Source organism: Alexandromys fortis, unplaced genomic scaffold (genome assembly GCF_014885135.2).
Source record: "Alexandromys fortis isolate MF-2015 unplaced genomic scaffold, M_Fortis_MF-2015_v1.1 scaffold_80, whole genome shotgun sequence".
NCBI classification, from domain to species: domain Eukaryota; kingdom Metazoa; phylum Chordata; class Mammalia; order Rodentia; family Cricetidae; genus Alexandromys; species Alexandromys fortis.
The window spans coordinates 5368220-5380833 of NW_026068174.1; the positions used below are offsets into that span (position 1 = coordinate 5368220).

Here is a 12614-nt window from a genome sequence, read left to right on the forward strand (position 1 = left end):
TTTATTTATTTATTTATTTATTTATGTTTAAGGCAGGGTTTCTCTGTAGCTTTGGGGCCTGTCCTGGAACCAGCTAGACCAGGCTGGTCTCAAACTCACAGAGATCTCCCTGTCTCCGCCTCTTAAGTGCTGGGATTAAAGGTGTGCAACACCTTTATTTTTCAAGAGGGTCTCTGCGCCAACAATCTTGGCTGTCCTTAAACTCCCTCTGTAGAAGGTTAGCCTTCAATCTTTATATCTTTAATTGCACTGAACATTTACATTAAAAATTAGTTGTACGTCTAACACTCCAAGTAATTAATGTTAAACGTAAAATATGTACCATTCCTATTAAAATGCTATCACATACACTAATACTTCTCAATTAAACTGGTGAATGGCCTACTTGAGATAAGAGGAATGCACAGAAGTTCCAATTATAAGCCTAACTTACTTATTAAACTATTACTCAACACCAAAAGGACCAGAATACTAACACTATAAATGAAGGTAACTCTTGAGAGTCCAATTAAGTTCAAGTGATTTCCCTTTAAAGTTTAAAATAAAAAAAATAAATAAATAATGAAAGACTAGGGCTAGAGAGATGGCTCAGAAGTTAAGAGCACTGCCTGCTCTTCCGGAGGTCCTGAGTTCAATTCCCAGCACCACATGGTGACTCACAACCATCTGTAATGAGATCTGGTGCCCTCTTCTGGCCTACAGGCATGGAGGCTGAACACTATGTACATAATAAATAAATCTCTAAAAAAAATAAATAAATGAAAAACTAGAGAGATGACTCAGTGGTCAATACTTGCTGCTCTTCCAAAAGGGTGTAGCTTGGTTATCAGCATCAATATGGGGATAGCTCACAACCATCTGCAACTCCATATTTTCAAATTAAATTCAGACAGAAAAATCACTAGGCCAATAAACCACTACTGAACCAACCAATATTTAGTAGGGTTTCAAAGAACTTGTCCTCCTGGGACCTAAATGAACTATTATTGGCTTAGTTCTCTTCTGTTTAGGGGGAAAACAATATTTGTTTGATCCAATTTTATTAATGCTCAACTGCAAAATTCAAGCTGATGCACTTCACTAAATTCAATTAAAACTGTAACAATATTAAATGGCATTTAGTTTACGTAAATCAGTTCTACACTCAAGAAAAAAAAAAAGCCAGGTGATTGTTCACAACTTTAATCCCAGCACTCAGTACTAGGATGATCAGAACACAGGTATCCAAACAGAGCCTGTCTTGAAAATTCAACATACACACACACAAAAACACAAAAAGCTGGGAGTAGTGGGGTACATGCCTTTAAAAAACTCAGCTGCAAGCCTTTAATCCAAGCACTCAAGAGAATCCCTGACTGGAAAAAAGTCAGCTGAAAGGATGGCACAGCACTCTCAGCCCTTGGCATTCTCCAGCACTTGGGAGGCAGATACCTGTGAGACTAGCCTGGTTAACATAGAGAGATCATGTCTCAAAAACAAAAATTATGGAAGATACAGACCAATAAAAAGTCAAGAACGTTTTTGCACAGTTAGTCTAGGCAATATAAAATCCCTGGCCCTAAGAAATAAACACACATAAAGCTACCAACTAACCGCCAAGGGAACATCATCTCACTGCTTTTGAGGTTGCAGGAGAAAAACGTCTTCTAGGCTCACATAATTATCACAAACTATAAGACACTGGTTTTCTATAATAGGCCCTAGAGAGCAGATGACACAGAAAATGACACCAAAACTACCCAACTATATTGGTGGAATTTTTACATATATAAACACACCATAGAAAACTTAATAAGCACTGCTTTTTTGCTATATTTTCAGCTTCTAAACTTTTATTTTCAAAAAGATCTGGAGAGCAAGTCAATCTTTACCTGTCAAGATTCCTACTTCCAAACTACAAATTGCTAGTCAAATCAAGCCTTCCCACTCCCATTCTCGATAGTTTTTTTAGACAGGGACCATCTGTATAAAGATGGTACCATTCACAGTGTACAGGGCCCTTCTGCATTAATTAGCAGTCAAAAATGCCCCGTAGATGTGCCCACAGGTCAATTTTCTGGAGGCAATTCCTCAATTTATGGAATTTCTTGTTCCAGGTGTGTTTATGTTTGTTTCAAGCTGAATACCAAATTATAACAACACACCTAGCATCTCTGTGAAAGAAAGATCCTAGTATCACCAAGATTTTATTTATCATTCATTTATAAATTAAGTCATGTCATTCCTCTCCAAATTCCTTTATTTATTGATTTGATTGAGATAATACATTTTTCTATGCTACCCTCCCTGCCTCACCCTTCCAACAAATTCCTTTTATATCTCTCAATTACTTTATTACAACCATTCATGGTAAGTCCTTTGCATAAATCAAGAAGCAGTGTGATCTACTTGATCTATTAGCCTAAAGTGTGACATTATGCTCATCACTTTAGAATTTACTGCTTTTTATAGGAGTTTGATTCCCAGCACCCACAATCTATAACTCTAGCCTCAAAGGAGATCTGATGACCTCTATTGGCCTCTGCAAGCACTGTGCTCACATCCACATTGACACCTTATCCCATGCAATACAAAATGGCCAGGCAGTGGTGGCGGACGCCTTTAATCCCAGCTCTCAGGAGGCAAAGACAGGTAGATCTGAGTTCAAAACCAGCCTGGTTTTCTGAGAGTTCCAGGACAATGAAGGCTACACAGAGAAACCTGGCTTGAAACACCCCTCCCCAAACAAAAAACAGAATAAAAATTTGTTTCGTGTAGCCCTGGCTGTCCTGGCTAGCCTTGAATGCAAATAACTGCCCACCTCTGTCTTCTGATAGCTAGGATTAAAGGCATTTAGGTAGGGATCTGTAGGAATAAGGGTAGGAGTGAAAGAATTATCACATTCTCCTTGGTATAAGCCATTGCCTTAGAGAATAAAAAGCTGTGTATTATGTCTTTCTTTTTTTGGAAAATGGATTTGTGTATTTGAATATTTAACCTGTTAGTATGTCCTTGCAACACACCAGTGCCCAGAGCCTAGGGCATTGGATCCTCCAGATCTGGAGTTACAGATAGTTGTGAGCTATCATGTGGATTCTGGGAATGAAACATTTGGAAGAACAGCAAGTGTCCTTAACCACTGAGCCATATCGCCTGCCCAGTTTTTTTTTTAAATAGTTGTGTGTCTCATACCTATCCATGTTGGTATAAGAGCTTTAGGTGGCGGAATTACAGGCAGTTGTGAATTGTCTGGTGTGAGTTCTGGGAATTAAACTTGAGTCCTCTGAAAGGGAGATGTTTATAACGGCCGAGTCATCACTATAGCCAGCCTATTATAAATTGAAAAAACTTAATACGTGAAGTTTTATACCTGAAAGTTTTATATGTGAAAACGAAATCATTTTTACCTCACCTCTCTTCCTTCTTAAACTTACCCTGTTTCCTTCCCAAATTGACTATCTCTCTTGGTTTTTTCAAGACATGGTTTCTCTGTGGCTTTGGAGCCTGTCCAGGAGCTAGCTCTTGCCTGTCTCTGCCTCCCAAGCGCTGGTATTAAAGGTGTGCGCCACTACGGCCAGGCCTCTTTGTTTTTTTACACATACACACATGTAAGAATACAGCATGTTGAGTTCTTCTAATGTAACTAAGCAAGCCACGAAAGACAGTAAGCAGAATTCCTCTCTGGTTGCTGATTCAGTTCCTGGCTTCAGGCTCCTATCTTGAACTCTTGCCCTGGCTTCTCTCAGTCACAAAAACTAATCTGCAGACCAAATAAACCCCTCCTTTCTAAGATTATTCCACCTCTTTTGTGAAAAAATGGTTAGGGAGTTATGAATAGAAGTTCAGAGACTTAGACCAAAAGAAGTAAACATAGAAGGCCAAGTTAGGCAGTAGTGGTGATGCAGGCCTTTAATCCCAGCACTCAGGAGGCAGAGGCAGGCGGATCTCTGGGAGTTCGAGGCCAGCCTGGTCTACAAGAGCTAGTTCCGGATGGGCACCAAAGCTACAGAGAAACTCTGTCTCGAAAAAACAAAAAACAAAACAACAACAACAAAAATAGTTAGCTGGGTGGTGGTGGCAGACAGCTTTAATCCCAGAACTTGGATCTCTGTGAGTTCAGGGCCAATCTGGTTTACAAGAGCTAGTTCCAGGACAGGCTCCAAAGCTACAGAGAAACCTTGTCTCGAAAAACCAAAAATAAAAGTTATGCTATTCAGCAAAAAGAAAAACATTATATTTTGCAGGTGGAGGGATCTGTCAAAGTGTGAAGGTCAAAGGACAATTTGTAGAAGTCAAGTCTTTGCCACCATTTAGAAACTAGGGATCAAATTCACATAAGGCTTGGGGAAACCGGTACCTTTATCCATTGAGCCACCTCTGGGGCCCAAGACTTTCTTTTTTTTTCTCAGGTTTGAGACATTAATTTGTCCTGGCTGTCCTGAAACTTGTTCTGTAGACCAGACTGGCCTCAAACTCAGGAATTTGCCTGCCTCTGCCTCAAGTGCTGGTAAAAAGCAGGCCACATTTCGTGGCAGACCTGCAATCCCAGCAGAACCTAAGACAGAGAATTAGGACTTAAGGCCATCACTTTAAAACAAAACAAAAACATAAAAAATTCATTAGCCTTAGAAATACTGAGCAAAGCATGGTAGGTAGCATGCATTTAAAATCCCAGCACCTGGGAAACAGAAGGATCAAGAATTTAAGGTCAGCTTAACTATGAAACCCTGTTTCAAAAAGCTAAAAAATAATTATTCCTTTAAGCAAGTGCTTCACTTCCACATAAAACCTCTGTAACTATGTGATCCTTTCTTGATCATTTTATATTGGAAAACTACATTCTTATAAACTATATTGTCTCCAAAGACCTTGAATCAGGAAATTTATACTAATTACTTATTCAACCACTTATCATAGACTCTCAAATATACTAGATATACTAGTATATGTATATATACACACACACACAATCAGCCCATCAAAATCTTTGGGTAAATAAAAAAAGAATTACCTTTAGTGTGATATACAATAGCAGCCCTCAGGTCAAAAGAACCCCAGCTATCATTCCTTTCTAGGCCTCTCTGGTATCTCTGTTCTTTGGCGGAGCCTAACAAAGTGTTCGTAGGAGAGGCCAGAGGATTTTGATTTTCTATTTCGTAGTCCTTTGAGAGAAACACTAAAGCACCTTGACTACTGGTGTCTGCTTTTTGCAGGTCACCTATATGACTGGGTTCCAAGGATAAGGCTCCACTCTCAGCAGTCCCAGGTTTTAGAATGTTACCCAGAACTTGAGGACTAGTCCGTTTTTCCAGCTCATAAGCCTTGGGGAACACAGGATGCTCAGTTCCTGAGGGAATTATTTCAGCACCCTGTGAAACCAAAGTGGCAGGATAATCTCCTTGAAATGTCACTTCCATTACTTTATGATCTGATGACTTTCCAATAACAGTCTCTGGGCCAGCACTGGGTTCATTTATAAATGATAAACCCCATTGATTCTGGAAGATATCCCCCAGATTTTGCTGATCTGTCTGAGAGGGCAGATCTACTTGTGCAGTGCTTAACAGCACCGTTTGCATATTTGAAGGGTAGATAAAAAGGCTAGACTTAATTTGTTCAACAGCTGCTGATGTCAGACTCATGTCCTGAAGAACTGAATCAGTCCCAGTAGAGATGGGTGTTAAAGTATTAGCAGCAGTAGTTAGCAGTGGCTGACCCCCTGATGGATACACATTTCCATCAGTTCCTGCTAAAACAGGCCCATTAGAAAAGTTGGCAGAAGTAACAGATTTCAGAGCTGACATGGGGACCTGGGATAATCGACTTGAAGGTTGAGTCTGAGTTTCCCCAGTAGATAATGAAGAGGATGAAGATGAGGATGGTGACACAGAAGAGTTCTGTACAGTTTTGTTGAGGTTCTCCTTAACTTTGCTTGCATAACTTATTTTAGGAACTATTTTAGCACTGCTATTATCCACTGGAAAAACTGGGGGTGGTTTAAACAAAGTCCACGAGTCCTCTTTGGAGGCAGAAGCTGAGGCATGCTTTCCTTTAGGCCGATCATCAAACTTTTTGCTGCTCAAACCAGGTTTAATATCTGAGCTTTTACGAAGTATGTCACTCACAGCAGGTTTTCCACGACTTGTTCCTCCAGGTCCAGTTTCATACTTCCAAATAGGCTTCGAACCATCTGCCCGAGTTCCCTTTTGTTCACTATAGTCAGGCTTTAAACTTTCAAGTCCCTGTTTTAATGCTGGGACACTAGACTCTTGCATTATTTTGTCCTGCACTAAATTAAGGTTTTCACAACCCTTGGCACTATTGCGCCTAGCTTTCCTTTTTTTAGGAGTTGTATAACCACTCTCAGATCCACTACCATCATTATCTGCCCCTTTGCCCATATAACCATTAGTAATATAGCCTGAATTATTTGTTATAACACCATTTGGAATTGCTACAGTGTCGGTCTTGTCTACCGCCTGGTTCTCTCCAGATTTATTTTCATAAGACTTCCCATTCTTTTTGTCCATACTGTTTTTCTGAATAAAATTCTTGGTTTTAATTCCTGTTTTTCCAAAGGTGCTGGTCTTTACAGTCTGCTTCAGGCTAGTGTCTACAACTTGCTGGTTGCCATTGACGACCCTAGAAATAGGGTTAGTAGCTTCATCAGAACTGAGGCTCTTTAAAGATATTTCTCTTTCTCCAGCATTACCATTTATTTCACCATAGCCTAAAGAAGAAAAACAAAAAGAAAACAAACAAAAGCCATTTAAATCACAATAGTACTAAAAACTCAAAGCTGTTTATTGAATGTCCTGATACTATGGTGTAAGGTTTGTTACTTCACATCTCTATGAAGAGACTTGTCGGCCCTATTTCATAGATTAAAACATTGAATTAAAACATTGAATTCACTGGTAGGCAGAATTGGGACACAATTCACATCAGGTCCCATGTACAGGGCCAGTAGCCAGAATTAACTAGAAAGAACAGGACCTCTTCAAGCAGCATGCCCATATTACTCTAGATTTATCTAAACAGAATAAACCTACACATTATGGCCATGAAGCTGTTATAAAATAAAAAATCCCCTCACAATTAATTAAATGCAATACAATCCAGGCAGGTGTGGTAACGGCTTGTAACTTCAGCAAGCACACTGAAAACTGAGGCAAGATGATTGCATGATTGAAGCCACCCTGAACTATACACACAAATAGGACCAGAGCTGCCCTCTGGGCAAAATCCCAAGCGTTCAGATACAGTAAACTATAAAGAAAAAGAAATAAGGCTGTGACCTTTGCCTAGCATGTATGACCATTGAATCAATCCCTTGCATTAACCACCCCACCAAAAGTTAGGAAATTGAAGACAGTAAGTGGCTAGTTACAATCCATCTAACAAAGGTCTAAATCCTATGAACTTGGCATCAGATCATACCATATAACACATGGAGCAAAAATTTATACCAATATTTCTAAGCAAAGACCTGTTATACTTGGGTTAAAAGACTTAGATAAAATAATACCCAGGTCACGAAGTGGCAGAACTAGAAATCTAAACTCAACTGTGGTCACTGCTTTCTACCCTCATGCAGCACTGGCTTGCTCACAAAACTACACAATAAAAGAAATCTAATTCTTTAAGTCTGTCAAGTATTTCAATGTAAAGACTTTGCTGTTTACAGTTAAAGATTACAAGGGATCTACTGGGACACAATTCCTACTTACTAGTAAAATGGTGACTAGCCATCAATTGTGTAAAAGTTCTTAGGAGAAATCCTCAATTCTAAAAGTAATCTTTAGTAACTACAGAAAACTTTTGTTTGCTTTTTGATAAAGGGTTTCTCTGAAGCCCTGGCATCCTAAAACTTTGTAGACCAGGCTGTCCTTGACTCAGAGATCTGCCTCAGCCTCCCAAGTGCTGGGATTAAAGACATGTGCCACTATCACCCTTCATCAGAAAATAAATTTTAAAGAAGTTCTTAACTTCCTGACTGGCATGCATTAAGTCCAAGACTCAACCCTTAGTAATTAGAAGAAAAAATAAAATTAAAGTTAAACTTTAATTTTAATGTTAAGGTACTACTTTTCATTTAAAAAAAAATCTATGGGGCTGGAGAGATGGCTCAGTGGTTAAGAGCATTGCCTGCTCTTCCAAAGGTCCTGAGTTCAATTCCCAGCAACCACATGGTGGCTCACAACCATCTGTAATGAGGTCTAGTGCCCTCTTCTGACCTGCAGGCATACACACAGACAGAATATTGTATACATAATAAATATTTAAAAAAAAAAGAGAGAGAAAAAAAAATCTATGATAGCCAGTCAGTCAGACTTTCTGTGGTGAGGGCTGAGTACCCCTAGCAGACATTCTACCACTAGACTATCTCCAGTTCCCAAATAAAAGCTCTCATGGAGATGTGATGGCCAAACCTCCAATCCTAGCACTGAGAAGGCAGAAGCAGGGGATCTGAGTTTGAAAGCAGCCTAATCTAGATAAATTCAAGGCCAGTCAGGAATACATTATCAAGACCCTGTCTCAAATATATTTCTCCCTTGTAGAGTCTAACTATGAAACAAAAGTCAAAAACACTATTTGATGTTTTTTCTGTAAAATGTTCTTTTAAAAAATGCTGAAGGCTATGGGCAGTGGTGGCGCACACCTTTAATCACAGCACTCAGGGGGCAGAGGCAGTGGCAGAATTTCTGAGTTGGAGGCCAACTGCTTGGTGGTCTACAGAATGAGTTCCAGGTCAGAGCTGGAGAGAAATCTTGTCTCAAATAAATAAATAAACCCCAAAAGCACAAAGGTGCATCATGCACTCCTATCTAAAACAAAAATTAGGGGGCAGGGGAGAACCAGATCATCATTAAATTTACCCTCCTGAAACTGGATCAAAGACAAGAATTACCTCACTGTTTAATAGCTCAATAGGTTAAACAATCTGTATCTTCTGGATCACTAGTCATAATTTTTGTATTTCAACTAAAGGTGGGCAATGTTACATGGAAAAAAAAAAAAAGTTGCCGGGCGATGGTGGCGCACGCCTTTAATCCCAGCACTCGGGAGGCAGAGGCAGACGGATCTCTGTGAGACCAACCTGGTCTACAGAGCTAGTTCCAGGACAGGCTCCAAAGCCACAGAGAAACCCTGTCTTAAAAACAAAAACAAAAATAAAGTTGATGTTCAAATCAAGTTGAACCAAAGTACAGTCTGGTAAGTAAACCAGAACAATTACTACCTAAGAGTACTTAGATACCAGAAATCACTCATGGAAAAAACAGTTCAGTAGGAAATGGTGGCCCACACTAACTCAAGCTACACTGGAGAGTGAGACACCAGAATTACAACTTCAACTATAAAGGGTAGCTGAGTGATACACAACTCCTGCCTAGCATACCCAGTGTCCTAGGCTCAGTCCTCAGTTTACAAAACAATACTTGTTTTAATGACATTTTTTTTGCATTTAACTACATAATACATCTCCCCTGTGGCTTTGGTATGCGCAAAGTATGAAAGGCATCTTTTAAAGCTTTAATATTAAAAAAAATTAAAGAATTCCTAGCACTTATTATTTAGGGCTGCCATGCTAATTCCACTTCAAAGGGGCTCAGCCTAGCTTCTGGATGTGAAGCTGCAATCACAACACATCTAGTCTTCTCTTGTGCCCTCTTTTGGGTTCTGAGAACCAGTATCTCAAAAGGAGTAATGGTCATTGCCCAAAAACATCCTTCTTTTCTTAGCACTGTACACAAAGAAGCAACAGCACTGTGTGACCAAACCACGTATGAAAAACTTAGTATCATCTTAAAATTTTCAAACACACTTTCCCTCCTTATTCTTTATCCCAACTTAAGAAATTTTGAGGGGTGCCACTTAATGCCATCTCTAAGAGGTGAAGTCCTGTGGGGGAACAAACTTTATAGAGTGTAAATTTGACAACTAAGAAGCATCATTATTTGACAACCTTAAAACTCTCTCACCTTCTTGAACACCAAAATTAATGCAGTGTTACATAATTCCTAAGTTTCTAGGCTGCTCCAGATCCTCACAATTCAGCACTTAACTTCCAGTGCACACTATCATCAGTCCATGCCACCTTACAAAGGAAAATCTGATAGCCAGCTGCTGTCTTCAAAGTTACATTGCCAACAATAAGTTTTTCATCAGTAACTGCTCGTATTAAATGACAGGCTGACTTTTAACATTTTTTCTAAGTTTCCCTTCATTTCTCGTAGGTTTATAAACATTTTTAATCTGCGAATAAATAATCTTTGATGCTTATTTCTTGAGTTATCTCCTCAAGACTTTGGCATTTAGCACGTTAAATAAAATTCAAGTTTGGGGATCCACATCGGTTCTGAAATGCCCTAACTACCTTTCCCGAAATACCACCGAAAGTCTTGTCCAAGATAAGAAGGTATTGACCCAACCTCACGGCCAAGCCTCTTTCAGGTCTTCGTTAGTAAGAGTGGGGACACAAACTGTGCCTGATGTCCATCCATTTGATTTATCCCTCCCTGCAGTCGCTACCCGTACCCAGAAGTCTGGCTGCTGAGTGGGAAATGGATGGAACAAGGTTTAAGAGGTTGTTCCCCCCCCCCTTTTTTTCTTGGTAGGAAAGGCGCTGCTGGAAAGAAAAAGGCCTAAGTGAGAGCCTCTAAGGCGGAGTCGTGAGCGAACCTGGCAGGAGATGAGATTCCTGCGGCAGAGAAACTCGTGACCCGGGAGCTCGGTTCCCGCTGGGTACCCCACCCGGCCTCAGGCACCGCCTCTACCGAAAACGAACCCCTCGCCCCTTGCAGGCCCGCGGCCGCCGCCCGGGCCTCCTTCCCTCTCAAGCTCGTCTTCGAGGCCGACTCCCCGCCCGGCCGCCCGCCCGCGCCTCCCGCCGCACCCGGGAGCGGGAAACGCGGCCGTCGGCACGCGGGTCCACGGTGCAGGCCGCTCCCCTCGTGGCCGCTTCCCTCCCCCACCCCAACCGCCCCCGCCCCTCACCCCAGGGACCCGCCCGGGGCCGCGCGGCCGCCACCGGGTTACACAACCCGGCGCGGGGCGGGGGGAGGGGCGGCGGGTGCCGGCCGCCCGCAGTGCGGGGGACCCGGCCGTGGCCGCCGAGGGTCCCGGGCCGTCGGTCCCGGCTTGCCGTGTGGCCTTCCGCACCCTCCCCCCCCCTCCGCTCCTCAGCCGGCCGGAGTCGGTGACAGGAATCGGCTTCCAACATGGCGGACAGGAAGCGGCCCCGCGAGGAGGAGAGAACATTCCAGCCTCGCCGGCTCTGAGGAGAGCGGGCCAGGGGCGCCGGGCTCCGGAGGAGCCTCGCGGACAGACAGCAGGGCCCGGCGCCCGACAGGGGCGTTTAGGGTGGAAACGACCCCCGGGACGAAGGGGTCCCCGCCGCCCCCCAGCAAGCCCCAAGGCCACAGGTGGGCTAGGGCTGGCGGGTGAGGGCGGACGGACGCTTCCTCGCCTCGGCTCAGCCCGGCTCCGCGCCGCCCGCGGGAGGGTCTCGCGACACCACCCGCGCCCGGATCCACTAGGCCCGCCTGAATCACATACACCTCGAGGGAATTTTTTTTGAGGGCGGCCGAGTTTCACCCCTTGTGAGGGCCCCCCACGTTCGGGCAACCCTGGGGCCGCAGAGGAGAGGGAAAAAATGAAAATAAAAATAAGGTTGGACTTGCAAGGCCGAGCGTCCAGGTCTGCCTCCAGCCGGGGCGGGGGCCGGGGAAGGTCACGCTGGCCTGCGCGGGCCTCTCCCATGCTGGGGGGAAAGAGAAGACGCTGCGATCCCCACCTCGCGGCCCGCGCCCGGGAAGAATGAAAGGGGGCATCCCCGGCCCCGCGGGACGCACACCCCGACCGGGTCCGCGCTTTTCCCAGCTAGCCCCACCCCCATCCCCTCGCCGCCCCCCCCCCCCAGTCCNTGGTTGCCATTGACGACCCTAGAAATAGGGTTAGTAGCTTCATCAGAACTGAGGCTCTTTAAAGATATTTCTCTTTCTCCAGCATTACCATTTATTTCACCATAGCCTGTTTTCTTCTTCGGCGTTTCCTGGTGCTGCTGGAGGGTGTGTTTCTGCTCATGTTTCAGCGGCTTGGGCTGGGCCTTGGGGCTGCCCTCGGCTCCATGCTGCAGGTACTGGTGAGGCTGCTGGTGATGGTGGTGGTGGTGGTGGTTGTGGCTGTGGTTGTAGAAATAGTAATGGTGGTGGTGGTGAGACTGCGGCTGCGGCTGCTGCTGGGGGTGATGGTGCGGATGGTGGTGGCTGTGATGGTGCTGAGGCTGTGGCTGGCCGGGCTTCTCCTCCATTGAAAGCGGCTGGGACTCCCTGGCTGAGGCTGCGGGCTGCTGCACCGTCAGGATCTGAGGCTGCTTCTCAGCGCTCGCTCAGTATATCTCAGCGCGTCTCGCCAGCGCACTGGTTAAGCGAGCGGATCGGCAAGATTGGCAGCTGCGCTCCGGCAATCGGGAGCCACGCTGCGCCTCAAGCCCCGCCCCTAGCCCAAATCCTCTTCCCTTCCCCTTCGCCACCGCCGCCTGGCCAACGCCACTTACCCTATGCAACCTCACGGGGCCGGGCCTTCAACGTCAGCATTATGGCTCTCTCTTCTATCGCTTTCTCTCCTTTACC

The 12614-nt window shown here is 44.1% G+C and overlaps 1 protein-coding gene across 1 annotated transcript in view; it reads right to left on the bottom strand.

The window, feature by feature from the left end:
• Positions 1-12386, bottom strand: part of Nufip2 (nuclear FMR1 interacting protein 2) — a 33720-nt gene extending 21334 nt beyond the window's left edge. Inside the window, exons 1-2 of the mRNA XM_050128866.1 lie at positions 12013-12386; positions 4991-6709 (exon numbers count right to left, since the gene is read on the bottom strand). Of these exons, the coding sequence (XP_049984823.1) occupies positions 4991-6709; positions 12013-12292 (1999 nt within the window). The 5' untranslated portion in view covers positions 12293-12386. The remainder of the gene's footprint in view (positions 1-4990; positions 6710-12012) is intronic.
• Positions 12387-12614: the final 228 nt, after the last annotated feature.